Source organism: Micropterus salmoides, unplaced genomic scaffold (assembly GCF_014851395.1).
Source record: "Micropterus salmoides isolate LMB-PRFRI ecotype aquatic unplaced genomic scaffold, ASM1485139v1 Ms_hic_scaffold_1319, whole genome shotgun sequence".
NCBI lineage: Eukaryota > Metazoa > Chordata > Actinopteri > Centrarchiformes > Centrarchidae > Micropterus > Micropterus salmoides.
In genome coordinates, this window is record NW_024040396.1 from 607 (window position 1) to 27,020 (window position 26,414).

Consider the following 26,414-nt stretch of genomic DNA (forward strand, 5'->3'; position numbering starts at 1 on the left):
CACCACAAAGCTTGTTCAATCATGTTTTTATCAACCTTAGAAATATAGCAAACATTCGATCTATGTTAACTTTTAAGGACACGAGACCATTTTACACGCCTTCATCTCATCACGCCTGGATATTGCAACAGCCTTTTCACCTGTTTAACCCAAAATCTTACTGATCGACTCCAGACTGTCCAGAACTCAGCTGCCAGGCTTTTAACCAGAACAAAGAAATATGACCACATACTCCTATTTTAGCTTCATACACTGGCTCCCAGTATGTTTTAGAATTGACTTTAAAATTCTATGATACTTTTAAAGTCTTTCATGGCCTCTCGCCTTGTTATATTTCTGACCTTTTAGTCCCATACGAACCAGCACGTACCTTGAGATCCTCGGGCAGAGGTCTGTTGTCTGTTCAGAGTCTCGACTGAAAACTAAAGGGGACAGAGCGTTTGCGTCAGGGCCCCGAGGCTCGGAACAGCCTGCCCGAGGAAATCAGGTCGGCTGAGTCAGTGAACTCTTTTAAGTCCTTCTTAAACACATTTTATAGGAGAGCCTTTCCGATCTTATTTGACTTTATTTTATCCCTTTTATTTATTGTATTTTACTAATTTATATTTATCTTAAACGTGTATTTTAGTCTTTTCAATGTTTTCATGCTCTTATCTGTTTTTTGTATTATTCTTTACACTTGTTAAAGCACTTTGTAACTTGTTTTTGAAAAGTGCTCTACAAATAAGGATTATTTTTAGTATTATTATATATTTATGCTATAGGCCTAGACTGCTGGGGGACTTCCCATGATGCACTGAGCTCCTCTCTCTCTAATGCATGTTACTAACACAACTTCTCCCCTTTCGTTAGTCTTGTGCTTTCTGTCTCTCTCCTCTCTCCTATCACTTCTGCAGGTGTTTCTGGCTGGAGCTGTAGAGTCTGGATCTGTGGCTGCGGGTCACCTGCTGCCCCCGTGTTCCTGCTCGACACCCTTATTGTTAACAATATTGTTAATATAGTGCTATTGTTATTATTGTTATTATATTCATTAACATTAATAGTGCTTCTTGGTGGGAACTGTTGGGTTTCTGTAAGAACATCACAGAATACGGTCTAGACCTGCTCTTTTACGAAAAGCGCTCTGAGATAACGTTGTTGTGATTTGGAGCAGTTATAAATAAAACTGAATTGAATTGAATAATATAGCTAGCGACAATGGTAACGGTAGCTAATGCTACAAAAAATGCTAAAATAAACAAAACCACACCAACAGTAGGCCTATTAGCTAACACTAGCTAGATAACACTAATAATATTATAAAAAAATGTGGTGATTCATATCCTACACCTGGTGTTTTTCACTTACACTGTATCACAGAGTCCACTCATAACGTAAAATTTGGTGTTTTAAGCTCTGTCGTTTTCTGGGAGGACAAACTGTTAATTTCAGCAGCTGTACTTACTGCATACTGTACTTTAAAAAAATAAGAAATGTTGATTTTGTGAAACAGTCATAACATTAAAATGAATTGGTGTCATGAAAAGGATCCAATTAAAATCAGGAAATTATTAGGCCTACAGCAAATGACTAATACTTTGTCTGGTGGGAGAAACTGAAGCTATTGACTATCACCTTCATGTGCCTGTATACCGCAGAACAAAGAACCGCCATTAAATGATGAACTACAATCTGGTGTTAAAACTATTCAACTGTTTTCAAACCAGTTCATATTAAATCTATTAAATACAGTAATTTAGTGGAGACGGTAAGTAACTGCTAGCCTATATTCCAGAGGGATCTGACAGGAGTAACGGCCGGAGTCCCCGACAGCAACCGGTGTTTACCTCCACAGGAAACGTCTCTGATTAAAGCTAAATTAATCACATTACTGCAGTTATTTCAGTTTTATTTATCCTACACGTCTCGCTTACTGGAAACCACTGTTATATTAATAGGAATTCTTTTAGTCATTTTTAGAGACGAAATGTGGAAGAAAACTCGCGCGCGAGTTGTACAAAGTGATGGTGTGTTGGAGAGGTTGAAGCATCCTGGGATTAAATGAACGAGTCTGGTCGCCAAACACGAACTCAGTCTGAAGCGAAGAACTTTTTCACTCAAAATTACATTTATGGTCTAAAACGTTCGTCTTATGTGTATTTTATCGCCAAAATGCGGAAGAGAAAAACAAGTGTCGCCACATTTGAGGCGGGCGGCGGAGCGGCTGCGTGTGTTGCCTCTCCACGGTTCTCATGTGCTTTATAAGTCCCGCCTCCTCTCAGCTCGGACACCTTCAGACAAACACAGCAGACAGAGACGCAGAGAGAGATGGCGGAAGAAGCCCAGCAGCGGCCCCGGTCAAAGCCCGGCTAAAGCCCGGCTAAAGCCCGAAGAAGAAGGCGGCTCCCGTCCCAAGAAGGAGGGCCCGACCCTCCCGAAGCTCATCATCAGCGCCGTGGCTGAGTCCAAGGAGCGCAAGGGGATCTCGCTGGCGGCCATTAAGAAGGTTCTGGCGGCAAAAGGCGTCGATGTGACCAAAGCCAACAAACGCATCAACACCGCCGTGACTAAGCTGGTGACCGGAGGAACCTGGGACAAACTAAAGGGACCGGGGCCTCCGGCTCCTTCAAGCTCGCCAAGAAGGAGCCCAAAGCCGCCAAACCTGTCAAGAAAGCGGCGCCGAAGAAGAAAGCTCCCGTTAAAGCCAAGAAGCCCGCAGCCGCCGCCAAGAAAGTTACAGCGGCCAAGAAACGGCAGCTAGAAGCCAGCGGCCAAGAAACGGCAGCGGCAGCAGCGGCCAAGAAGTCCCCGAAGAAGAAGGCACCGGCGAAGAAAGCCGTGAAAAAGCCGCTAGCGAAGAAGAGTCCAAGAAGACCCCCGTTAAAAAGCTCAAGGCGGCCAAGAAGCCCGCTGCCAAGAAAGCTCCGGTAAAGAAAACTGCAGCCAAGAAGACCAAGAAGTGAAGCGGCTCTTTAATCCAGCACTCAGTGCACCAAAGGTTCTTTTAAGAACCACCACAGCTTCACTAAAGAGGCTTCCTCATTTATTAGTACAACTTCAACACCTTGTTACACAACAAACCCCTCTAATCATAACATCTTTAATGCAGTGTGTACTCTATGTTAATATTAGAACTTATATGTTCTATCAGTGGTTCCCAAACTTTTTTCCTTGGCGCCCCCCTATTTTTATCTAAGAAAAGCTGAGCCCCCCAACTGCTGACAAAACAGGCACACAGAAAATATGAAATTACTATTAGCGAACAAATGGAGTCAAATGACACCTTCATGGCTGCTCTGTGTAAATCAATGTCAGCTCTTGGTTGGCCTTCAACAGAAAAGGGGTTTATAAGGGTAATATTTACAAAATATGGCCTACAGTTTGCACTAAGTGTTTTCAACATATACTTACTCGGGTCGGAAGGTATAGTTGCACCTGCCAAAGGTATTTGGCACAACACTTTAGCATTTTGCAGAGAAACGGTGAAGGAGAGATCAACTGGTATTATGTGTTTTAGATCTCTACCAGAATGTTCAAATTCCAGGCTTCTGGTAGCAGACTTAAGCTTGAGTAACAACAGTCAGGGCCCGGAACAACAACAAGAACTTTGATTTCTCATGTATGGCTAGATATTTTCTAGTGTTTGTTACGGCGAGTTATGTTTTGTAATCTTTTCCCCAAACTTTATTATTTGGTAAAAAAAAACATTTATAGTAATTTAGTTTTTTCTTTGCCCTTCAACCACTTTGAGGATTCCTTTTAAGCAGTCCATTATGTAGGTATTTTTTAAAATACTTTTATCAAAGCGACTTACAATTGCTATACATGTCAGAGGTCACACACCTCTGGAGCAACTAGGGGTTAAATGTCTTGCTCAGGGACACAATGGTGGATGTCTCACAGTGGGAACCCTATGCGCCACCACACCTGAAATATAAAATAAGGGTAATCTTTTAAGCAATTTAATTTGTGGATAGAATATTTGGATATTAATCAATAAATTAATTGATTGATTTTTAATTAAGTAAGTTATGTCTGCTGAGAAGTTGATTAAAAAGTAAAGAGTAATACATGAGACTTTGTTAGTATATCTCTGTCAAAATCAACCCAAAAAGTAGAATGAAAACAATCTACAAACGGTCCATGTGTGAAGTATAATTCATCTGCAGTTGTTAACATTGTATGATGAAAAATGCCAGTTTAGCTGGTATAATTTCATTATCTTACTTGTGCTAATGCAATTGTATGTTGACCCATGTGAGTTCATTTTTCCAGAGCCGATACTGCCTAAACTATGTTAGAACTATGTGTTGTCGTCACGTTGAATGTAGATGTGCAATGTAATTTAGCGCACAAAAGCGTCAGCTTGTTCCATTATTAAACTGAAAATTGACCAAGAAAGTCTATAATCAGAAACAGAGACCGCTCGCCTTCAAAGTAAAACGCCATCGTTTTTTAAAGGAATTAATTTAAGGAAAGCTAAACTTGTAAACAAATGGCTTATCCCACCGGTAGAAGAAGCTAGTGAGGGTAATCACCCATCCACCTGAAAGAGCTGGTGATGCTCTTAGTCATAAAGGCAGGACAGCGGAGCTGCTGTCATCTGGGATCCCGAGACATGGCGGGGCTGCAGAGAGGGCCGCCAGATTACTGACTCTTGGCCGATGTCAGAGCCAACAGCAAAGCGTCCTTGGCCGAGAGGAACTTCAGGTCCGGTCTCCAGAGGCTCGAAAGAGGCTTTGGTCATGCGTGGCTGATGCAGTGATAATGTGCAAGACAGCTGCCGGGCACAGCCGCAAATAGGTTAACACTACACACAGGGTTGTGTGTGTGTTGTCCACACGAAGCGTGATGTCTACTTCTACAGAGTCAGAATGAGGAATAATAACGTTGGTTACGTTTCGTAACCCCAGATTCTATGAGTATAGGCGTGGCCCTCTAAGAGCTCTCGCTACTGGGTTCATCTCTCATGGCGCTTTCAGACCAAAAGCGAAGCGAGCGTTTGGGGCGGTGTGTTTAAATACAAAGTCAATGCAAAGGCGCGTAGAGCCATAATTTCCTGTCGGGCGGCGCGAAACAACGTGAAGGAAGGAAAAGTCGCACGACACCTATCAGTGTTGACATTGTCCGTACGTCACCGATGGCTTCAGAGCAGGGGATTGAAAATCTGCTGGCCGGCTGAGAGCTGCTAAACGTGGGGGAGAGGAGCACGGAGCAGTGCTGCAACCTTTGGACAAATAAACTGTAGTGGGTCAGATTCTGCTCTGACAACTACGCCGTTTACTCGCGGGAGGAGCCCGGAGTTAGCTGCTTTTATTAAATTAGCTTTTACTTTAGTTTTTGGGATTATAACGTTGATTTATCTTCACTGGAGCTTCTCAGCATCTAGCTTCTGTGCACATCCGGTTCCAGTATTGTTGTTAGCGTCGTTAGCTCTGTCGGACTACGACTTCATATTTATATAAAACCGGACAAAACTGGACATTACTTGGAGAAAACAAAGCGAGGAGGTTGAACTACCTGGTGAGTTTATTCCAGCTATCGTTGTACTTTACTGTGACCAAGTTAGCATAGCATAGCCCTGATCGATCCAAACTCCATTCAGAAAACAAACATTTTAGAAGTCGTTGTCCTGTTGTCTGACAGACCTGACAAAGCATGAATTCATATGTTTAACAAATCTGCATCATGTCGTTATGTCGGCATCAGTTTAATCCGTTTATTGCTATTTAATCACAGCAAAATGTTTACTTTGGGTTCATACAGCTAACGTTATCGTGTTAAAATCGCCTTCTCGCGTTGTGTGTGAACACTTGCAGTAAATGTAATCGCTCACCCCAAAAAGCATTTTTCTTCAGCTGATGCTGGTGGGACCAGTCGTGCCCGCAGCTTAGAGGGCGAGGCAAGGCAAGTTTATTTATTTACCACATTTCAACAACAAGGCAATTCAAAGTGCTTTACATCAAACATAAAAGCAACACAGGGAAATTGAAAAAGAAACACATTAAAATATAATTTTAAAAGGGTGAAATAGAAAATAAAAACAGGATAATAAAATAAAACAGGGTAAAACGGGACAGTTTCAGTGCAGTGTACAATCAGGGTCACGAAGGCATCAACCTGCCGTCGCTTCTCCTCCACGGGCAGCTGTACTGCACAGTAGGGAAACAAGGCCTGAGGTGTCAGAGCTACGCCAGCGTGCTCACAGCAAGGGGAGGCAGGTCTCGCAGCGGGCGTAGAGATCAAACCCCGTGATGTAGCCGGCATGGTAGGACAGGCAGAAGCGGACTCCTTCTTGGCGGCAGACCTCAACGGTAGAGCGGTGAGTAGCCATAGGAAAATTGCTTTTTAGACGCTACTCTGCTCTCCGAAATCACTGCTATGCAGCGCTGAAGAAAAAAGGGGAGCAGATCTCTGGTCTTGCCGGTATCATATACCCGATATGCGGACCTGAGAGAGGCCCGTGCACGGCACATGGGCGCGAAAGAAATCATCAGGACTGCGTTATGCGCGTGGGGACAAACCCAGTAGCGACAGCTCTTAGAGGGCGAAGCCTATACGAAAAAGAAATGTTGTCATTTTGGCGCTAAATCGAAATTGAATTGTTTTATTTTAGTTTATTACAACTTTATTAACCTTCACTTAACTACTCTGTGTCATTTCATCGTCAGCAGTACCTTTGTAACGTACACTATTGTTGCCATTATATGTCTTGTCCTGGGTATTGATCAAATTCAGAAAATGATTGTTTTTATATCATTAATTGAAACTGTTGTTGTTTAACTCAGCGGGTCACTCGCTCTCAACTGTGCAGTCAGTGTTTGAACCTTTTTGTACATCAGTCTGTATTGCCTATACCTCGACTACATTAACCAAAACACCTGGATTGGCCCAGATCTCTTATTCAGTGTTACTTTATACTTTAAGGGTTAGGGTTGGGTATTACTATGCATTGTGTAATGAAGGCAGTTTTGTGTTAAAACAATGACAATCCAATAATACAATACAGGTAATAGGGAATATGATAGCATACTGCGCTAAGGTTCCACTTCAGAAAGTACAAAATTGAAATTAGTGAGCCATTAAAAAGCAACCGATGGCAAATCATAAGCACAGTGTTTACTTTTTTATTGTGAATTCATATATTGTTTTAAGAAAAATGATCAATCTTATAAATGTAACATGATATCAATGTATTATGGACATCGGTCTCAGTTTGTAACATTTACAATCAACCTACATTTAAATTTGATCTGTTTACCCTTCAGTCAGTGGCGTTTTCTCACAGATTCAATTTTGTGTAAAATTATACCCTGCACTGTAATAGCACAATACATTAGATAATTGCCCTCCAAAAAGGACATCCCCTCTCACTTGGCTTCCCCAAAAATTTACCCCACCCCACGCCACTTCCTTCATTTCAAGTCAGACAAGTTCTACATTGCTTTTACCACTAATAATAATAATTGTTTATTAATGACAGTAGATTAAACATGACCCATAGAAATTAAACTGCATCAGTTCATCTGTACAATAAAGCTACTATAGTACTAAGAATTTTGTTCTTATTTTTTTTTCTTATTAAATACATAAAAACAACTGAAATAATAGGCTGCGAAAGATGTGGGAGGAGTTAACTCCGCCCAGCGGAACTCGCGCCTTCTGTCCTCTTTTACGTCCGCAGACAAGATGTAAAAAGCGCGTGTCGACCCTCAAATTCATCAGTTTGTTCAACGAGTAAAGCTGAAAGATGAGCGGAAGAGGCAAAGGAGGAAAGGGACTCGGTAAAGGAGGCGCTAAGCGTCACCGTAAAGTGCTCCGTGATAACATCCAGGGAATCACCAAACCCGCCATCCGCCGTCTGGCTCGCCGCGGCGGAGTGAAGCGGATCTCCGGTCTGATCTACGAGGAGACCCGCGGGGTGCTCAAGGTCTTCCTGGAGAACGTCATCCGCGACGCCGTCACCTACACCGAGCACGCCAAGAGGAAGACCGTCACCGCCATGGACGTGGTGTACGCTCTGAAGAGGCAGGGCCGCACCCTGTACGGCTTCGGAGGCTAGACCCGGTCCAGACCCGCTGAAACACAAAGGCCCTTTTAAGGGCCACACACCTCATCTAAAGAGTCTGTCCTGACTCATGAGCTCAAAATATTTGTATGTTTCACATCTGGTAATGAATCAACTTGCCGCAATTAAATAAACGTATAAAGCTCCTATATTTTATGGATTTGACTGAGACTACTTGTAAAGTGACTTACATTAAAGGAACAAAGTATGAAAGCAGCAAAAGATCCCAGGTGACAATAGGTTTCCATTAGTGAGAGCTGTTGGCATGAATGAGGTAAATACCTTCCAAAAGAAGTGAGTTAATGAAATGATATCAAGACAAGAGAAACGTAAGGAGACGGAGCACAGGAAGGGCAAGAGTTGAGGGGTGTTATGAGAGAAAGTGTTCTTGGAAGAAACAAAAGCTTCCCCCCTGCTGTGATGGCGGCTTGAGGCGGAGAAAAACAAAGGGACAACCAGCAGCAATCAATAAACAGCTGACATAGGAAGACAATTGAGAACTCAACCAAGGAATAACGCTTTTTGGTGGATTATATGTTGGGACTTTTATGGACTACTGCATCACCATGAACATTTGATCTGATGGGACATTTGTGTTTTGGGGGTTAAATGTTATTTGGTGCTGACGTTGATTTGGATAGACATTTGACTAAAATGAATACTGACTATAAAGTACTCACTACAAATGAACAGACTGAATGATATTTTTGACAAATGTATAGAAAAGGGAAGAACCTGTGTAATCAAGGGTTGTCTCATGTGGGACAATCTGTGTACTGCTTATTCTTAGAATATGATTGACTGGCCTATAGGTCATAAGATGGTGCAATATCATTGTGTTTGAATTTGATATCTCTAAGTCTTCCCTCTTTATTTGGTTAACTTGTGTAATGGGTCTTTTCTGTATGTTAAATAGAGAAACACTCACAACACTCTTTAAGATTGAAAATGAGATCAACATGTTTTATTTACTTGTATCTTGTCAAATATTTGACATGAAATAAACACAACAGCCTACATGGTATACAGTACTTAAGATTATTCTTTAGTTCTATTCTATTATTTGAAGTCCACTGAGATTTAAGTCTCTTTTTTTTTGAGGGAGAAGTTACTAAGAAAGAACACCATTACAAGGTTACACAAACTATAAAACTGAGCATGTCAAAAACACAACAGATACATGATACAAAATCCAGTTCAGAGGCGAGAACAAAGAATAAAAGTATTCATTATGTAAAATGGTCCATTTTATTATGATGTAGATGAAGCTAATATGAATGATTTTATATTCTGCTGGGTAGCTTGTGAATATGTCTCTGGTGTCAATAAAGACTAATAGTAGAATGAATTCATCAAGAACAGAAACATATAATCATATAGCCTAAGGTTCATGTTACCAGAGTCCTGACTGCTCAGTTTCAGCATGAAGTTACTGATCAATTGATGCCAACTTTCCTTCAGTAACAGCACAACAACACATTTAATGATACAGATGTTTACCAGCTGCTATAGTATAAAAAAAAAATATGAATTATGATGATATAAACTTTGAGTGGTGCGTAATGGAGAAGTTTTCTTTAATCATAAAATATAAATTACAGCAGGAAGTGTGTCTTCAGTTTGAGATGTGTGGCTCTTAAAAGAGCCGTTGTGTCGTTTGTGGTTGTTGTTGTTTACTTCTTGGCGGGCTTCTCGGTCTTCTTGGGCAGCAGGACCGCCTGGATGTTGGGCAGCACGCCGCCCTGAGCGATGGTGACTCCGCCCAGCAGCTTGTTGAGCTCCTCGTCGTTGCGGACGGCCAGCTGCAGGTGACGGGGGATGATCCTGGTCTTCTTGTTGTCGCGGGCGGCGTTTCCGGCCAGCTCCAGGATCTCAGCGGTCAGGTACTCCAGCACCGCCGCCAGGTACACGGGGGCTCCGGCACCGACGCGCTCCGCGTAGTTTCCTTTCCGCAGCAGCCTGTGGACACGGCCGACGGGGAACTGCAGCCCGGCGCGGGAGGAGCGAGTCTTTGCCTTTGCTCTGGCTTTGCCTCCGGTTTTACCTCTTCCAGACATCGTGTGATCTTTCTAGAGTAAAGACTCAAAGAAAATGTGGCCCCGGCAGCCAAAACCCTCCTTTATATGTCCGCGCAGCGCGCGGGACGGTTTCTTCCAGACCAACCAGGAAAGAGGCTTCCTGCAGAGCAGCAGAGGGCGGCCCGCTCTGCGTTTAGGCGGAAAGTTTGAAGGGATTTTCCGCCAATAAGCGGCGGAGATTCAGGCGGTGGGTCGCTCCTCTAGGCGGTGCTGAGCTCCAGCAGGGGCCCCTCACCAATCAGGAGCCGGAGGTCTGAAGCAGCGTCACCGCTTCGCAGCCGGTCCCGCAGTTTAAGAGCAGCGCGGCTCCTCTCTTCACTACACTTTTCTCCTGTTGAGAGAAACGAGACGCGATGGCCAGAACCAAGCAGACCGCCCGTAAATCCACCGGAGGAAAAGCTCCCAGGAAGCAGCTGGCCACCAAGGCTGCCCGTAAGAGCGCCCCGGCCACCGGCGGAGTGAAGAAGCCCCACCGCTACAGGCCCGGTACCGTGGCTCTCCGAGAGATCCGCCGCTACCAGAAGTCCACCGAGCTGCTGATCCGCAAGCTGCCCTTCCAGCGCCTGGTGAGGGAGATCGCTCAGGACTTCAAGACCGACCTGCGCTTCCAGAGCTCCGCCGTCATGGCTCTGCAGGAGGCCAGCGAGGCTTACCTGGTCGGCCTCTTCGAGGACACCAACCTGTGCGCCATCCACGCCAAGAGGGTCACCATCATGCCCAAAGACATCCAGCTGGCCCGACGCATCCGCGGAGAGAGGGCTTAAACTCCCCCCACACCTCTTTACACCACAACGGCTCTTTAAGAGCCACCTCACTAAAGCTCAAGAGCTCCTTCCTCTGATCATGTTCATGAAAACCACTATATATTACTGTTCAAACACTGATACTCACATCACAACAAGAACATGTGTCTTATTTACAGAAACTTAATATTTCAGCAACATGTGAAGTTCAAATAAACTGAAACCAGATTGCTGAGATCAGCAATTATGACTTTATGACCAAAATAAATCTCCTTCACATCAGACTGCTTACAATATGGGAAACTTCTTGTTTTGAACAAATGATTTGCCTCATTTTCAAGATTTCTCTTAGAATCAAAGTGTTAATAATAAAGTAATAATTGGCTACAGCCTGTGAGAAGTTAATTAAATATAAAAATTGAACAAACTGTATTAGAGGACTCCCAAAGAGAGAACACGACTAATAAACTAAATTTTTACTGCATCAAACTGAAACCAATAACCACCAGAAAATAATTGTTCTGATTTAGTGAGAATCCAGCTTCCCATCCAACCTGCAGAAGGGCCCCTGATGAAAGCTGCAGAAGGGCCCCTGATGAAAGCTTCAGTAGGGGAGACCAGGTACAGGTGTAACACCAATAACACATAAGATAGTTAGGTGATCATTTTAGTTGTTACCTTCTTCCTCCCTGATCTGGCACGGTGGTTATCAAGTTTTTGAGGTAAGAAAGTACATTTTTCTGACCAAGACTACATTTTTGTAGTACACTCCAAAAACAACACGTGCAGAATTTAAACACATGTACTGAGTGTGTTCAGGGACAACACGCGTAGTGTCGAGATGTGTAAACTTTTTTAACAGAAATGTGTCATTTCAACACAGTTTTTACAGGATGTGTGAGCCATTTTAACACAAGTTGTGTCGGGTCATTTAACACACCATGGCGTAGCTGACGACCCGAAAACTGCAAACAAACGTGTAACACAAGTAAATGTTGTTGCCAGGAACTAATGGAGAGAAAGATATGTGAAATGTCGACAGGCTACAGAATACATGAGCACAACAAAATGTTTCCTCTCAACTCGACGCGTTCGTATAACAAAAAGTTTACCTGAGCTTTTGATTTGGGATGCAATAAAAAATCTAATAAATAGCAAAAGCATGCGATGATTTAGATGACTACATCCTAACTGTAGCGTTACAGTACATGGGAAGTGTTTCCAGCATCAGTTACAACCGCTAGGCTGCTAATAGTGCAAAGACATTTTAAATACATGTACAATAAAACCTTTAGAATCTGATCTTTAAATTTTCAGTTACATTCACTGGGGAAGTTACATTTGTCTGAAAACAAGTCAAAACAAAATGCTAAACTATACTAACCTTGGTTTTATGTTGGGTAAACTCAACAAAGATTTAACAAAGATCTGTTAGTGAGGGTCACGTTCAGGATCACGGAGTTACTACTGATCATGTTTTACAAAGAAATAACATTTTGTTTCCGCCCGGTTTCGAACCGGGGACCTTTCGCGTGTGAGGCGAACGTGATAACCACTACACTACGGAAACTGCTGACCTCCTATAAGCCCCTCCTTCGCATCATTCTCTACGGCAGCTCTCATCACTGAGGGTGTCATATATTTTTGGCCACAAGCGGGATTTTGGTGGCGCTGTTTCCCCCTTTTGGTCAAAAGTAAGGAGATCAGAACAGACAGCATCTGTTCCAGCAGCAGACACATAAACACAAGAAGTGAGATCTGAAGGTTTATTACATTTAGTTGTCATGCATCATGTTATTACAACATAATCATCATTTAAACAAATGTAGGGTAGAGTGGCTCAGTGTCTGTTTTCTGACACATTAAAGAACATTTTATTGATTTTTTTGTATCTTTAAGAATGCCGTGCTCACGGCAACATATTATAAAGTAAAATAAATACCTACAGTTGACAAATTAATGTGTATTTGATCAAATGTATTTTTCAGGAAAAACGTAGGCCTTTATTCCACATGGGATAAGATCTTTCTCTCTAAACAATTGCATAACTCATCTTAAGGCTCCCCTTAATGTATGTATATATATATATATATGTATGTAACAGCTTCACATTAACAAGAACATTAAACTAGCAAAACAGGAGTAGGCTTTCAGTTTGGACTAGTCACAGGATTATTATTGTCTGAGTAAGCACATTATGAGCAATGTACAATCCAGAGTCAAATTCCTCGTATGTGTTCAAATTCCTGGCAATAAAGCTGATGGGCCTACAATGTAGCACTGATCGCTGTCGTTCAGGGGGCCTTTCTCATTTTCCAAACTTCGATATCAGCACGCCATCTTGAAGGACATCTCAATTCTTAAAATGCACATCGAGGAGGCTTGCTGGAGAAGCTATAAGCGAGGATACATCGCTGTATCCTTTGCGGAAGTCTTTTCAGCCGCTGTGATATTTACAAGAGGCGTGACCAGCAGCTGGACCGGAGCAGGACGCTGCAGGGTTCCTGTTGTTGCCTATTAATTATATTGTGTAGCGCCTCATAAAGCGCTGTTCTAACCGCATTTCTTAATGTCGTTTCACTTTGACATCAAGTTGTTATTGTTGAATGTGATGCAGGATTGTAAAAATGAACAGTAAATAGCGGCTGGATGAAGCTTCTCCCCAGTGACACTGTGCGCATTTACGCACGAGCCACAGCAACACAAATTAATAATAATAAATCTCCGACACGCCGACAGGGTCGGTTCGGTCAGGATCTGGTGTTAATTCATGTTCTGTGTTCTTCTTCACATCCAAAAGGTCTCACACAGAGTCCAGGTTCCTACAGTAAAAGTGTTTGGAGTAAAGCAGCCATCCTCCTGATCAGTCCTGAGCTTCATCAGAGTCTAAACGTGGATTATAGAAGCTGAAAGTTTCATTCTGTTTCCTCTCTCTGTCCTGTCAAGTTTATTACTGCAAGGTTTTTCTGTTTTGTCCCACGATATTTGCTGTGACATTACTGCACGGATGGAAACGTTTAAATGACTGACAGCCGCCTTTCTAATCATCTAAGTGAATCGTTAAACATTCATACATCAATATAACACACAAGAAAGAAACCGCCTGGATCTACAGCGACCGGTGGAGGTCTCTAAATCTGACAAAATAATTAGTTGGTGGGGGGCGGGTGGAGGATTTATGCCCATAGGCTTAATGTCCGAGCCGATCCGCGCATCACACCAATTCAGCTGCTATAATCGTGACAAACAGCTGCTGAAGTCAAATTATTAGGCTGTAATATCATCCAGAGCTAAATGATCTCCTGTTTACAGACAAGAAGCGCTCCGCAAAAAAGTGGTAGGTCTAATCTGCTGTGTAGCCTGGTGAATGAAGGTGATGCGTTCAGGAACTTACTGGAAAGTGGATCAATTTCAAGCTGTAACCTGCTTCAGTACATCCTCAGGCAGCAGACGGCTGACTCCGGTCCACCACCTGCTACACCAGCTACAGTCACCGCTACATTGGCTGTTAATGTAAACATTTTAATGTAAGTTACTTAATACACAAATTAACATTGTTTTGTTTTTGCACCATCTAAATTTGATATACTGAAATTTAATATAGCCTACTGAAACGTGAAAAAAAATATCATTATACTGTTACGGGACAGGATAAAAGTCTAATGTCCCCTGTGCGTTCAGGGCCACCAGCAGCAGTCCCCAGGGCCACGGCTGTGTCTCTATCAACAGATCAGTGTGGAGGGAGGATTCTGTTTTCAGCAGAATTCCCCTTCCATTACTATTCTGTCATATAGTTTGTTATTTTGGTCGTGTTCTGGCCTCTTCTAATGTTTGTGTTCTTTATTTCCTTTGGTTGAAAAACACAGCTTAGGCATTTTCACATAAGTCATCCTCTCACACCCTCAGTGTATCTCACACTTTTTTTCACTCTCATACATGTAGTAGCCTACTCATGTTAGGCATTGTCAGGTAATGTAAAACATCTGGCTAAACCGAAGAACACCAGCTCCCTCAATACCTGCCCGGAGAAGGTTTTGGAGACACAGCAGCCGTGGCAGTTTGACCACAGGCAGCCAAACGGTCAGTGTGCCTGTCCAATCCTGCCTTCTGCAACTGTCAATCCTCCACCTTCAGCTCCTCCACAGGAGGAGTTACTGAGTCGGGATACAGATTGTGACAGAGATCCTGGAAAAGCAGCAGCAGCTGAAGAAGAGGATGACCAGGAACTGTTTAGCTTGTGGGCAGCCAGTATCTTGGGGATGGATCTTCACTTCAAAGATAGTAAAGTACTTTTACTGTTTACTAACTTTAAGGTCAATGCGGATGAGGGCCTCAAGAACCCCAGGATGTCTTTTGAAGACTTTGCTGCCTCTCCGTTTGTTGAGCAGGAGCTGGAGGCTGCCAAGCAGAGGGGAGCCAAGTGGAAAAAGGTGGCAGAGGAGAGGGCAAAGAGGAAGTCAGCAGTGCAGCTGCACAGGTCGCCTGTGCAGGTCCTGTCACCAGCCACTAAAGCAGGCCCCTGACAGCCCTCAGCCCCGGTATGCCAGGGAAGTAAATCTACTGCCCCTCCAGAGTGTTCTCCCTGTACAAGGCACAGGGCATGGTTAAGGAGATGACCTGGGAGGAGTTTCTAAAGTTAAGCTTTTACAAGGCTGAAAGGGACAGATGGGTTGCATAAAAGAGGAACTGACTGCTCTCCCACATACCCACCCTCTAACACACTCACAATACAGCATAAAGCCATTTTGGTTCCACCTGAAGGGTCTGATTTGTTCATGGCCAAATCATTCAGTTATTTTATTTTAGTTCCATTCTTTACCTTCACTCAATTTCTGGTCTGTGTAAAGCCATCATCATCATCAGTAACTTATAAACACACTACTGTCCCTGTTAGAAGTCCGGGATAAAATCAGATTCAGGACATGATTGTATCCATATCATTCATTGAAACTGCTTCAGTTTAGTTTAGTTTATTTGACAAGATAAAAACACATGTATCATCAAGCTGTCAGGGATAACACGCAAATCATCCCATCGGCCAAGCAACTTGAACTGACAGTTGTAAAAGTGTTCTGATTACACAGTCTGAAATACATAATCAACTACAATTTACGTGATACCTCATACATTTTTAATGCATATTAATAAGTAATAGGATGAGCCCAGAGTATGGTACAAATAGCAAGCAAGTCCCTTATATAGGGGTGTTCATCAGCCTTTCATTAATCTTCTTTTTAAGGGTGGCGGGGTTACTGTTAATTTTAATTAAAAGTGTAAATTTATTCCACTCCATGGCTCCAGAGTATGAAAAAGAGATCCTGCCCAACTTAGGGTTGAACCTACTAAGACTCAAGTTACCAGTGGTTGCTTGAGTGCTGTGGCCACACACACCCTGCCTTTTTAAAGTAATTAGTAAAATGATTTTGGGCCATACTGAGCTGCAGCTGTCCTGCCCACATGACTCTATTATTCCAGGTACAACACATCCCTTATCAATTTATTCTCAGGAGAAACCTGTTTTGATGACTTTGATCAAGTGACATTGGACAAGACTAAATACATTTAGGCAGTTCCTATTCACTAGCTTTGCCTTTTGAGCCATGTGTGGTTTCTGGCATTAACCTTCTCCAAGACCTTCAAGGCTATGCTCTCTCCTCCCACATCTAATATGCAGCCCACGTATTTCACCAATGTCCTTGTGTTTATATATTGCCTCCAAGCTCCAGGTTGAAACTTTGCTCAGCTTAGTACCAAATAAAATGCATTCTGATTCTGGCTGTTGTTTAACTTATGTTGTGGCTCAGTGGGTCACTCTCTCTTAACTGTGCGGTCAGTGTTTGAACTTTTGTTTACATCAGTCTGAATAGCCTATACCTAGACTGTATTGATCCAAACACCTGCACTGGACCTGATCTGGAGCCTGTAGATCACCTCGGGACATCCTTACTTGAACTTTCATTTCATTTGTGTAGATAATCAATTATTTTCATTTATTTGTCACTGTAGTCTTCAGCTTATAATAATTGATTATAGCTGCTAACTACTAGGAATACTACTACAAGGAATTTGCCTTGAAATACCTTGAAAGCATTATGTAATTGTCTTCACTTTGATAGTAATTGTAACAGAAAATTAAATAATCAAACATGTATATTCATATGCTGAGCTGAGATGATGTGCCTTAATTTACCTTTCATAAAACTCTGCAATAAATTGTTATTGTTTTGAATTATGCAAACTCTCTGCAGCAAAATAATTTGAGCCACAGATGGATTCGAAGGGCTTCTGCTTAAGAGATTGTCTTTTACACCTGAGCGCGTGATATATTTTTGGCCACCAGCGGGATTTTGGTGGCGCTGTTTTCCCTTTTTTGGTAAAAGTAAGGAGATCAGGACAGACAGCGAAGCATCTGTACCAGCAGCAAACATATTTTATCAAGTAGTGAGATACATCAAAACGTCTCTGGACACATTTAGGGCATTTACACATATGTTCAGAGAAAACACAATTTAAAATGTACTATTTCTTGCTGCTGCAGTTATCATTTTGTCAGGTGGAGGAAAAATGGAGGAAGTCTGGTAAAATTATCAACACATCACTAGTCTAGTGAATCATAAAAAAAGCATAAACAAAAAACATTAACAATTCACTATGCTTGTTTATTTACTTGTGTGCTTTTGTCCCCCTACTGTCTGAAGTGGCATACATATTTATAATACAAAAGCCTTAGAGGACTTTATATAATAAGTGCTATGATGTAGAAATCGTATTTTGCTGGTGAATGATTAAGCAAATAATTAAGCTACAACAAACCAAAGATTTTATTAATAAAAGAAAATAAACAGAGAAGTATTATTACGTATACAGCTGGTCCAGAGACCTGCCGCCTAGGGCGCAATTTCAAGCGTCTGGCTCCAAGCAAGGGATGCATAACCATTTACACAGTCTAGGTTTCTATGTTTTCGGGAACAGAGATCCTCTCCCAGCCTTGAATGAACATTCAAGGAGAGGAACAACAACAGGGGAAAACACTAAACAATCTCACAGCTCTGACCTAAACCCTACATATTTGAACTGACTAATAAAGAGTATAATAATAAGAGAAGGTTCATATTGAGAGGAAAAATATGAAAACACAATATATATATATGTATATATATATATATATAGAGAGAGACATAAACAATAATAGTAATAAAGTAATAAGTAACAATTTTCTGCCACAACATGCTACAAAATATATTGCATTAAATTTAACCAAATATGCATTTAATGTGTCATAAAGATATTGTTGCTTGTAATCCTCCAATTTCAAAATAGTGTCTGAGGAGCAGTAGCCTACACAGATTATTCAGAATATAAAAATCACATTTCCCCATATTGAAAAGCAGCCTGATGTGAATCAGGATCCAGATTAGCAAGCATCAGTTTTTAAATGATTTAAACATTGAAATAGGCTATGTTAAAATGTATTTAGGATAGCCAAATTAAAATACATGAGGAGGAGCAGCAGAGGATGAAGCTCTTCATTGATAAAAGCCTCAGCTAAATGAATAAATGTATGGAAATATCAAACCTCTGGGCTTTATGATTTACAGCCATGTTGTCACATTCACAAAAATCTTGCAATGTTGTATTTACATGGTTGAATGTGTTTTCTGTAATTCACTTTGGCCAAAAGCATCAATTAACTAAGGTAGTCCAATGTAAAAGCAATGAATACAATCCAATATTTATCTAATATGATGGAGATTAATTACACTAAGGTTCTTTTTTAGTAACAGCATTATTTAAAATACTACTTATATATTAGATTTCTTAAAATGTTAAGTAAAAAATGTAATACAATATTTATACATACAAATAATAAAGATGTGCTGGATTATCATTATCAGAACATTTACAACATGCATAGTTCACTCTACATGGACAGCAAACTAACCTTTATAACCACATTACAAATAATATCTATATGCAATATGTGACTTATCAGGAATCGACGTTCTGTATACTTCTTTATTATTAAAAAATATATATTTATTATTTTTGTTTATTTTTCTTATAAAACAGGTAGAACAACATGAAAATAATTCAACGAGATAATCAAAAGGAATCATTTTTGTCTTTAAGATGGCTGCTAAAGATGTAGGAGGAGCCGCTGAGTTTGGAACTCGCGCCTTCTGTCCTCTTTTACGTCCGCAGACAAGATGTAAAAAGCGCGTGTCGACCCTCAAATTCATCAGTTTGTTCTATTTCGTATAGGCTTCGCCCTCTAAGAGCTGTCGCTATTGGGTTCATCCCTGCGCGCATGTGCAGTCCTGAAGATTTCTTCATGTGCCATGCACGGGCCTCTCTCAGGTCCGCAATTTAGGTATATAATACCGGCGAGACCAGAGATCTGCTCCCCTTTTTTCTTCAGCGCTGCATAGCAGTCACTTCGGAGAGCAGAGTAGCGTCTAAAGAGCAATTTCTCCTACTAAAGAGCTTTTCCTATGGCTACTCACCGCTCTACCATTGAGGTCCGCCGCTCGGAAGGAGTCCGCCTCTGCCCGTCCTGCCACGCCGGCTACATCATGGGGTTTGATCTCCACGCCCGCTGCGAGACCTGCCTCGGTCCCCAGCACGCTGGCCTGGCTCTGACTCCCCGGGCCTCGTGCCCCTACTGCGCACAGCTGCCCGTGGAGGAGAAGCGACGGCGGGTCGACGCCTTCGCGGCCCTGCAGGAGGAGGAGGACGACGAAGCTAGCTGGGCTAAGCCAGTTAGCTTCACGGCGGACCTCGCCGGCGGGACTGCTGGCGATGCAGGGCTCGAGTCCTCTGACTCTGCTCCCTCCATTGCTGGCTCCCCGCCAGGCTCTCCCCTCTTCCCGCTGGAAGACCTGGAGTTTGACTTGGATGAGAAGGCGGCGTCGCTGGCTCCTGCTCCACTTCCGCCTTCCAGCTTGCCGTCCTGCGGGGCTCTCCTCCGGGATCTCCCCGACATAATAAAGACGGCTGCTGAGCGCAAGGGCGTGCCGATGCCTGCTGAGCCTCCTGCACCTGCTCCTAGCGCCATGCTCGGCGACATCTACCAGCCAGAGCAAGCCTCCAAACAGGTTCCTGTGTGGCCCCTTTTTCCACCGCTTCAGCCTTTTCTCTCCGAAGCGGGGGCCGAGCCTGGGAAGCTGAAGGCGCCGGTGGCGAGGTACGTCAACTTCACGAAGGTCGAGGGCCTCACTGACCGTGGGTTTCCCTCTGTCCCACCTCTGGAGCCCAGCCTGGCAGCCATCCTGCTGCCTAAAGCCACTTTTTTCGGCAGGAGGAAGCCGACTCCGCCCTCCGCCCGCGACCAGGTGACGGCTCGAGTCACGGACCGCTCCCACCAGTGCGCCGCCCAGGTAACAGCCGCCATCAACAACATATCGCTGCTGGCCTCGTCCATGTCATCTGTCGCTGCTCAGCCCGACGCCCTTTCCCCCGAGCTCGCCAGCGAGTTTGGGAAAGCCGCGGCCGCCATTTTGACGCTCGCCACAGCGGCGGCGGTCGGCCAGTCCCGGATTATGGCGTGGATGACGGTGCTGCAACGCAACATGTGGCTGCACATGTCTGCCGGAGCAGATCAGGAAGGAGTTGCTGGACGGCCCCATCAGCCCCGATGGGCTGTTTGGGCCGCTCCTCCAGGATGCAATCACACACATGCAGCAAGCTTCGGACGAGGCGGACAAGGTGAAGCGGCACACAGCGTGGAGCAGAGCGCCACCTCAACACCCACGGCGCTCACAGGGCTCCCGGCGTGATCGCCGCGACTCCCGCCCCAGGCCGAGGCGCCCCGCGGCCACTGCTGCGGCTGCGCCTCCGCCGGCCCCAGCCGAGGCCCCCCGGGCTCCCCGGCGGCCGCTGCTCCCTCTTCACAGCGCCGCCCTGCAGTCAAGAACAGGCGAGCGGCTTGCTCCTGGTCCAACCCCCCCGCCGAGCCTCCCCGCAAACAGCGGAGGTATTGACGGGACGCGGGGGACGTGTGTTTTCTTCCCGGAACAGCCGGACACAACGGCTCTTTTCAGAGCCAACCAAACGTCCATAAAGAGCATGTTCCTAACAGTCAGCCTGCCCCTCTCTCTCCTGAGCTTCCTGCAGCTGATGAAACGCACGTCTCCCACACACAAGCAAGCTCCGCTGCGCACGCACACGCTGCGTCAGTTGTTGAGCCGCTGTTGTCCCTCTCTCATATTATCATGAGTGAAAAACATTCACATCAGATAAACACAACAGCCCACCCGCACTCCCTGCCTCTCTGCGGCCTCCCCACCTCTCACCCTTCAGTGTGTGTTAGTGGAGGGTTTTCACCGTGGCACGAGTCTGACACTGAGAATGAGCGGCCCGAGTGTTTCACACTATCGCCGCCGCAGCCCTTTCAACTCAGCCCTCCCATGGGCCGTGTCGAGCGGCTCTGCAGCTCACACGGCGGCGGAGAGGGCTCTTCTCTGGCTGTCAGAAATGTCCACAGAGGCCCCCCAGATTTTTGCTCGCCCGCTTTCAGAGCGTTGCTGCGCGTGGCAAAATCTGCCCATGAACGAGTGGATGGCGAGATTAATAAAGAAGGGTTACACTCTCCAATTCGCCAGCCCCCCTCCTCCTTTCAGCGGGGTGCTGGAGACCGTCATGTCATCGCAGTCAGAGACATCTGCTCTGATGGCAGAAATAACAGAGCTCCTGAGCAAAGGAGCGATTTCAAAAGTCCCGCGGGGCGAGGAGAACGAGGGCTTTTACTCCCGTTACTTCCTGGTGCCCAAGAAAACGGGCGGAATGAGGCCGATCCTGGATCTCTCCTCCTTCAACAAATGCATAATGAGGAGGCCGTTCCACATGCTCTCAGTCAGGCACGTATTGGAATGTGTACGTCCCGGGGATTGGTTCGCGTCCATCGACCTAAAGGACGCTTATTTCCATGTCCCCATCATCCCCAGACACAGGAAATTCCTGCGTTTCTCTTTCAGAGGAGCCCAGTTTCAATACAACCGCCTGCCTTTCGGCTATTCTCTGGCCCCGCGCACGTTCTCCAAATGTGTGGAGACAGCGCTGGAGCCGCTGCGCAGGTCGGGCGTCAGAGTGTTGTTTTACCTGGACGACTTGATTGTCATGGCATCGTCCAGGGAGAGCTGTGCGCTACACACGATGAAGCTCGTGAAACACCTGTCCCGCCTGGGTTTTGCCATAAACTGGCAGAAGAGCTCTCCTCTCCCCTCCCAGTCAATAATCTATCTGGGAGTGCATCTGGACTCAGCCCGCATGAGAGCCAAATTATCTCCAGCCAGGCTGGAAGCTCTCAGCTCTCTGCTTTCACGCATCGCTCCGCACAAAGTGGTAACGGCTTTGTCTGTGATGCGTCTACTGGGCATGATGTCGGCCAGTCACGTGGTGGTCCCTCTGGGTCTCCTCCACATGAGGAAAATACAGAGATGGTTCGGCCGTCTCCGCCTCGATCCCATAAAGCACAAAAGACGCCTGCTGTCCGTTCCCCCCTCAGTACAGTCAGACCTGACGTACTGGAAATCCCCTCACGTGCTTTCAGCGGGGTCCCCCCTCGGGAAAGTGACGTCACATGTCACAGTGTACACGGACGCGTCTCTCATTGGCTGGGGCGGGATGTGCCATTCTCACGTGGTGGGAGGGAAATGGCCACAGCCTCCATCTCTCCACATAAACTGCCTGGAGCTGTCCACAGTGCTGAAAGTGCTGAAACACTTTGCTCCACTCCTGAGAGACAAACATGTGCTGGTGAGAACAGACAACATGACAGCCGCGGCTTACATAAACCGTCAGGGCGGCGTCCGCTCGGCTCGGCTACTAGAGATAGCCAGGAGCCTGCTGCTGTGGGCCCACGCGAACCTGCGCTCTATCAGAGCCCTCCACATTCCCGGTGTTCAGAACCGAGCCGCGGACCTCATGTCACGCGGCGGTCCGTCTCAGAACGAGTGGAGACTGAATTCCACTCTTACTCAGGAACTGTGGGACAGATTCGGGGAGTCAGAGATAGATCTGTTCGCCTCACGAGAAAACGCACAGTGCGCACTGTGGTTCTCACTGAACGCACGGGACGAGCCGCCACTGGGCGTGGACGCCTTCTCACACAGCCCGTGGCCCAGAACGCTCCTTTATGCTTTCCCCCCGGTTCCTCTGATTCCCCGCCTCCTGGCGCGCATTCAGGAGGAGCTCCTAACAGTGATTCTGGTGGCACCAGAACGCACGAGCGCATCATGGTTTCCAGTGATGATTCAGCTGCTGTCGGGGAAACCGTGGCAGCTGCCGTGGCGCAGAGACGCGCTCTCACAGCTGGACGGAGCCATCCTACACTTCCCAGTGATAGGTCAGCGTTTGTGGGCTTGGCCCCTGAACGGGAGCGCCTTGAAAGATTAGGATTGCCCCCTAATGTGGTGCGCACCATCCAAGGCGCTAGGGCTCCCTCCACTACTGCTTCTTATAGAGCAAAGTGGTCCGCTTTTCAGCACTGGTGTGTGGAAAGAGACACGGACCCCGTCTCGTGTCCCTTATCTCTTGTTCTGTCCTTCCTCCAGCTGCTGGTGGACAGAAATCTGGCTTTATCCACAGTCAAATCGTACGTGGCGGCCATCTCTTCCTGCCACGAGGGCTTTGGAGAGAGATCGGTTTTTGCGCATCCGCTGGTTAAGCGTTTTTTAAGAGGAGTGAGAAGGCAGCGGCCTGTCACGCGCCCCTTGGCGCCACAGTGGGATTTACCGCTTGTGCTGCGCGCTCTGAGCAATCCCCCCTTTGAGCCACTGCCGCAAACTTCTCTCAGACTGCTGTCTCTGAAGACAGCCCTCCTTTTGGCACTGACCTCTGCTAAGAGGGTGAGCGATCTGTGCGCTCTCTCAGTCGCTCCATCCTGCCTCGCTATCAGAGCTGACGGGAGCTCCGCCACCTTGAGGCCGAACCCAGCGTTCATGCCCAAGGTTATAACTAGCTCCTTCAGGTCACGGATTATTTCCCTGGAAGGTTTTTTCCCTCCTCCTCATCGAAACGAGGCGGAGGAAGCATCTCATCGTCTCTGCCCGGTGCGCGCGTTGTCTCATTATGTAGAGCGCACGGCTGCCCTCAGAAAAACTCAACAGCTGTTTGTTCACTACAGAGAGCATTCACGAGGCAAGTCTCTGTCAAAACAACGGTTGGCTCATTGGCTGTGTGAGGCCATCACTCAGGCGTACGTTACGGCTGGGGAGGACCCCCCACCCGGCATCCGTGCGCACTCGACAAGAGCCGTGTCCTCCTCCACAGCGCTGTTCAGCGGGATGGCTGTGGAGGATATTTGCACAGCGGCATCATGGGCTTCACCCTGCCCCTTTATCCGCTTCTATTTACGCGATGCATCGGGGTTTTCTCTAACGCACTCGGTACTGAATGTTCTGGAGACCAGGCGCGACGCTGCTGGCTCGGGACACGTTACGCACACATAGGCTTCCCTGTAAAGGAGCCGGTAAGGCTCCTCTTGCCACGGGCTGTTGGGGCTCCTTCTGTCTTAGTTGCGCTCCAGTTGGACTGCCACAATGCGTAACAACCGTCCTTACTGTTCCCTCAACATAAGCCGCAGTGTGCGTCTGTGTGTGCCTGTACTCTGGGCGTTCTCGTGCGCACACACACCCCCCGTTGCCGGGATGCGTGTGTGTTGTCCTATCCTCCCGCCTGCTCTGCTCGTTGTTGGGACTGGTTACAATGCGTAACTGTCGTTCCATTTCCTCACAGCAGCAGGTGGGAGGCAGGGAGTGATGCGTTCAGCCATCCTGTTATCTGGTCTAATGCGGATGGCTGCGAATCTCAGTTTCCGTAGCGTAATGGATCAGACGCTCGCCTTCTATGCCGAAGGTACCTGGTTCGAGACCAGACGGAAACACTGACCTACATTTTGGTCTCTATCATGCATTGTGTGATTAGGGTACTGTGAGCTGGTGTGTTAATGCTTATGACCGCTGGGGGTCCAGTGGGCATTGACTACATCTGGCTTCGCCCTTATCCCAATAGCGACAGCTCTTAGAGGGCGAAGCCTATACGAAATAGAACGTTGGTTACGTATTGTAACCCCAGATTCTATGAGTATAGGCGTAGCCCTCTAAGCTGCGGGCCCGACTGGTCCCACCAGCGTCGGCTGAAGAAAAAAAGCTGACCTCTTGGGAGCAGATCTCTGGTCTCGCCGGTATTATATACCTAAATTGCGGACCTGAGAGAGGCCCGTGCACGGCACATGGGCGCGAAAGAAATCTTCAGGACTGCGCATGCGCGCGGGGATGAACCCAATAGCGACAGCTCTTAGAGGGCTACGCCTATACTCATAGAATCTGGGGTTACAATACGTAACCAACGTTCAACAGTAAAGCTGAAAGATGAGCGGAAGAGGCAAAGGAGGAAAGGGACTCGGTAAAGGAGGCGCTAAGCGTCACCGTAAAGTGCTCCGTGATAACATCCAGGGAATCACCAAACCCGCCATCCGCCGTCTGGCTCGCCGCGGCGGAGTGAAGCGGATCTCCGGTCTGATCTACGAGGAGACCCGCGGGGTGCTCAAGGTCTTCCTGGAGAACGTCATCCGCGACGCCGTCACCTACACCGAGCACGCCAAGAGGAAGACCGTCACCGCCATGGACGTGGTGTACGCTCTGAAGAGGCAGGGCCGCACCCTGTACGGCTTCGGAGGCTAGACCCGGTCCAGACCCGCTGAAACACAAAGGCCCTTTTAAGGGCCGCACACCTCATCTAAAGATTATTTCCTTAATTTAAAAAATACCCGTACTTTACTTTTAATGCTTTCTGAACTTCATCAGTTGATTCCTCTCTATAAAGTGGCTGGTAACTATCAGTAAGGATTTGAGTTATGGCTCTTTCTGAGAGTACGACATTGTTTGTGGTGCAGGAGCAGCTTGACTCCAGCCTCAGGCCACTCCTTGTGATTACTTGACTCGGCATTTAATGATCCAGTAACTTTCCATGATCTTACACAGCACTCAGCGAACAACCAGCCCTTTCAGAAGACTCTGGTCACATGTTTTCATTTATACATCCTTTATTCTAATATTGAAAGATGGATTTTTAAATTCCCGTGCGCTGTGAACCTTAATCAACAAGATTAAAACCAAAAGGTCTGAAATATTTCAGTGAATTTTATCTAGAACATAAGTTTCATTGAATTCCTTTTATTTAAATTATGGAAATTAACTTCCACCATATTCTAATTTTATCAGTTACATCTGTACGTACGCACTGATGCCGCAAGAAACCTTTGAGGCCCTGAGGTATTTTTTTGTACTTGTATAATAACTGGAAGGTTTGTAAGTAATATTTATGGTGTTGATTTTTTCTATTTTTGTATTCATTCTATTATTTAACATAAATAAATGAAGTATGACAACATTGCCTTTTGACTATCTTGTGAGGTCACATATTACTTCCTCTATTGTGTAAGGTAGCCCACCAGCAACATGACGACATGTCTGTTTATGAATGCATTTTATTATTTTGGTTTTATATTCAGTACATAGAAATCTACATCCATCTATTTTAGATCAG

At 45.6% G+C, this 26,414-nt stretch overlaps 2 protein-coding genes, 1 non-coding gene and 1 pseudogene across 3 annotated transcripts; 2 read left to right on the forward strand and 2 right to left on the reverse strand.

Moving 5' to 3' along the window:
• The first annotated feature begins 2,131 nt into the window (after positions 1-2,131).
• LOC119901464 lies at positions 2,132-3,061 on the forward strand (annotated as a pseudogene).
• Positions 3,062-7,712: 4,651 nt separating this feature from the next.
• Positions 7,713-25,596, forward strand: LOC119901461. The gene is made up of 5 exons (XM_038717062.1): positions 7,713-8,036; positions 8,860-8,870; positions 9,757-9,951; positions 10,467-10,829; positions 25,238-25,596. Exons 1-5 carry the CDS (start codon positions 7,730-7,732, stop codon positions 25,547-25,549), a joined length of 1,188 nt encoding a protein of 395 aa, XP_038572990.1. The 5' UTR covers positions 7,713-7,729; the 3' UTR covers positions 25,550-25,596.
• Positions 9,241-10,408, reverse strand: LOC119901462 (histone H2A-like). The gene has a single exon (XM_038717064.1). It carries the CDS (start codon positions 10,102-10,104, stop codon positions 9,721-9,723), a length of 384 nt encoding a protein of 127 aa, XP_038572992.1. The 5' UTR covers positions 10,105-10,408; the 3' UTR covers positions 9,241-9,720.
• On the reverse strand, positions 12,366-12,438 carry trnav-cac. The gene has a single exon. It is a non-coding gene; the product is annotated as a tRNA-Val (tRNA).
• Positions 25,597-26,414: the final 818 nt, after the last annotated feature.

What these genes read in the sequence shown, in the direction of transcription:
- LOC119901461 (XM_038717062.1), top strand. Translation starts at nt 7,730, where the DNA reads ATGAGCGGAAGAGGCAAAGGAGGAAAGGGACTCGGTAAAGGAGGCGCT. An exon ending in TACTCCAGCACCGCCGCCAG is followed by an intron (nt 9,952 to 10,466) that starts GTACACGGGGGC and finishes TCCTGTTGAGAG; the next exon opens with AAACGAGACGCGATGGCCAG. An exon ending in GCGCCATCCACGCCAAGAGG is followed by an intron (nt 10,830 to 25,237) that starts GTCACCATCATG and finishes TAAAGCTGAAAG; the next exon opens with ATGAGCGGAAGAGGCAAAGG.
- LOC119901462 (XM_038717064.1), bottom strand. Translation starts at nt 10,104, where the DNA reads ATGTCTGGAAGAGGTAAAACCGGAGGCAAAGCCAGAGCAAAGGCAAAG.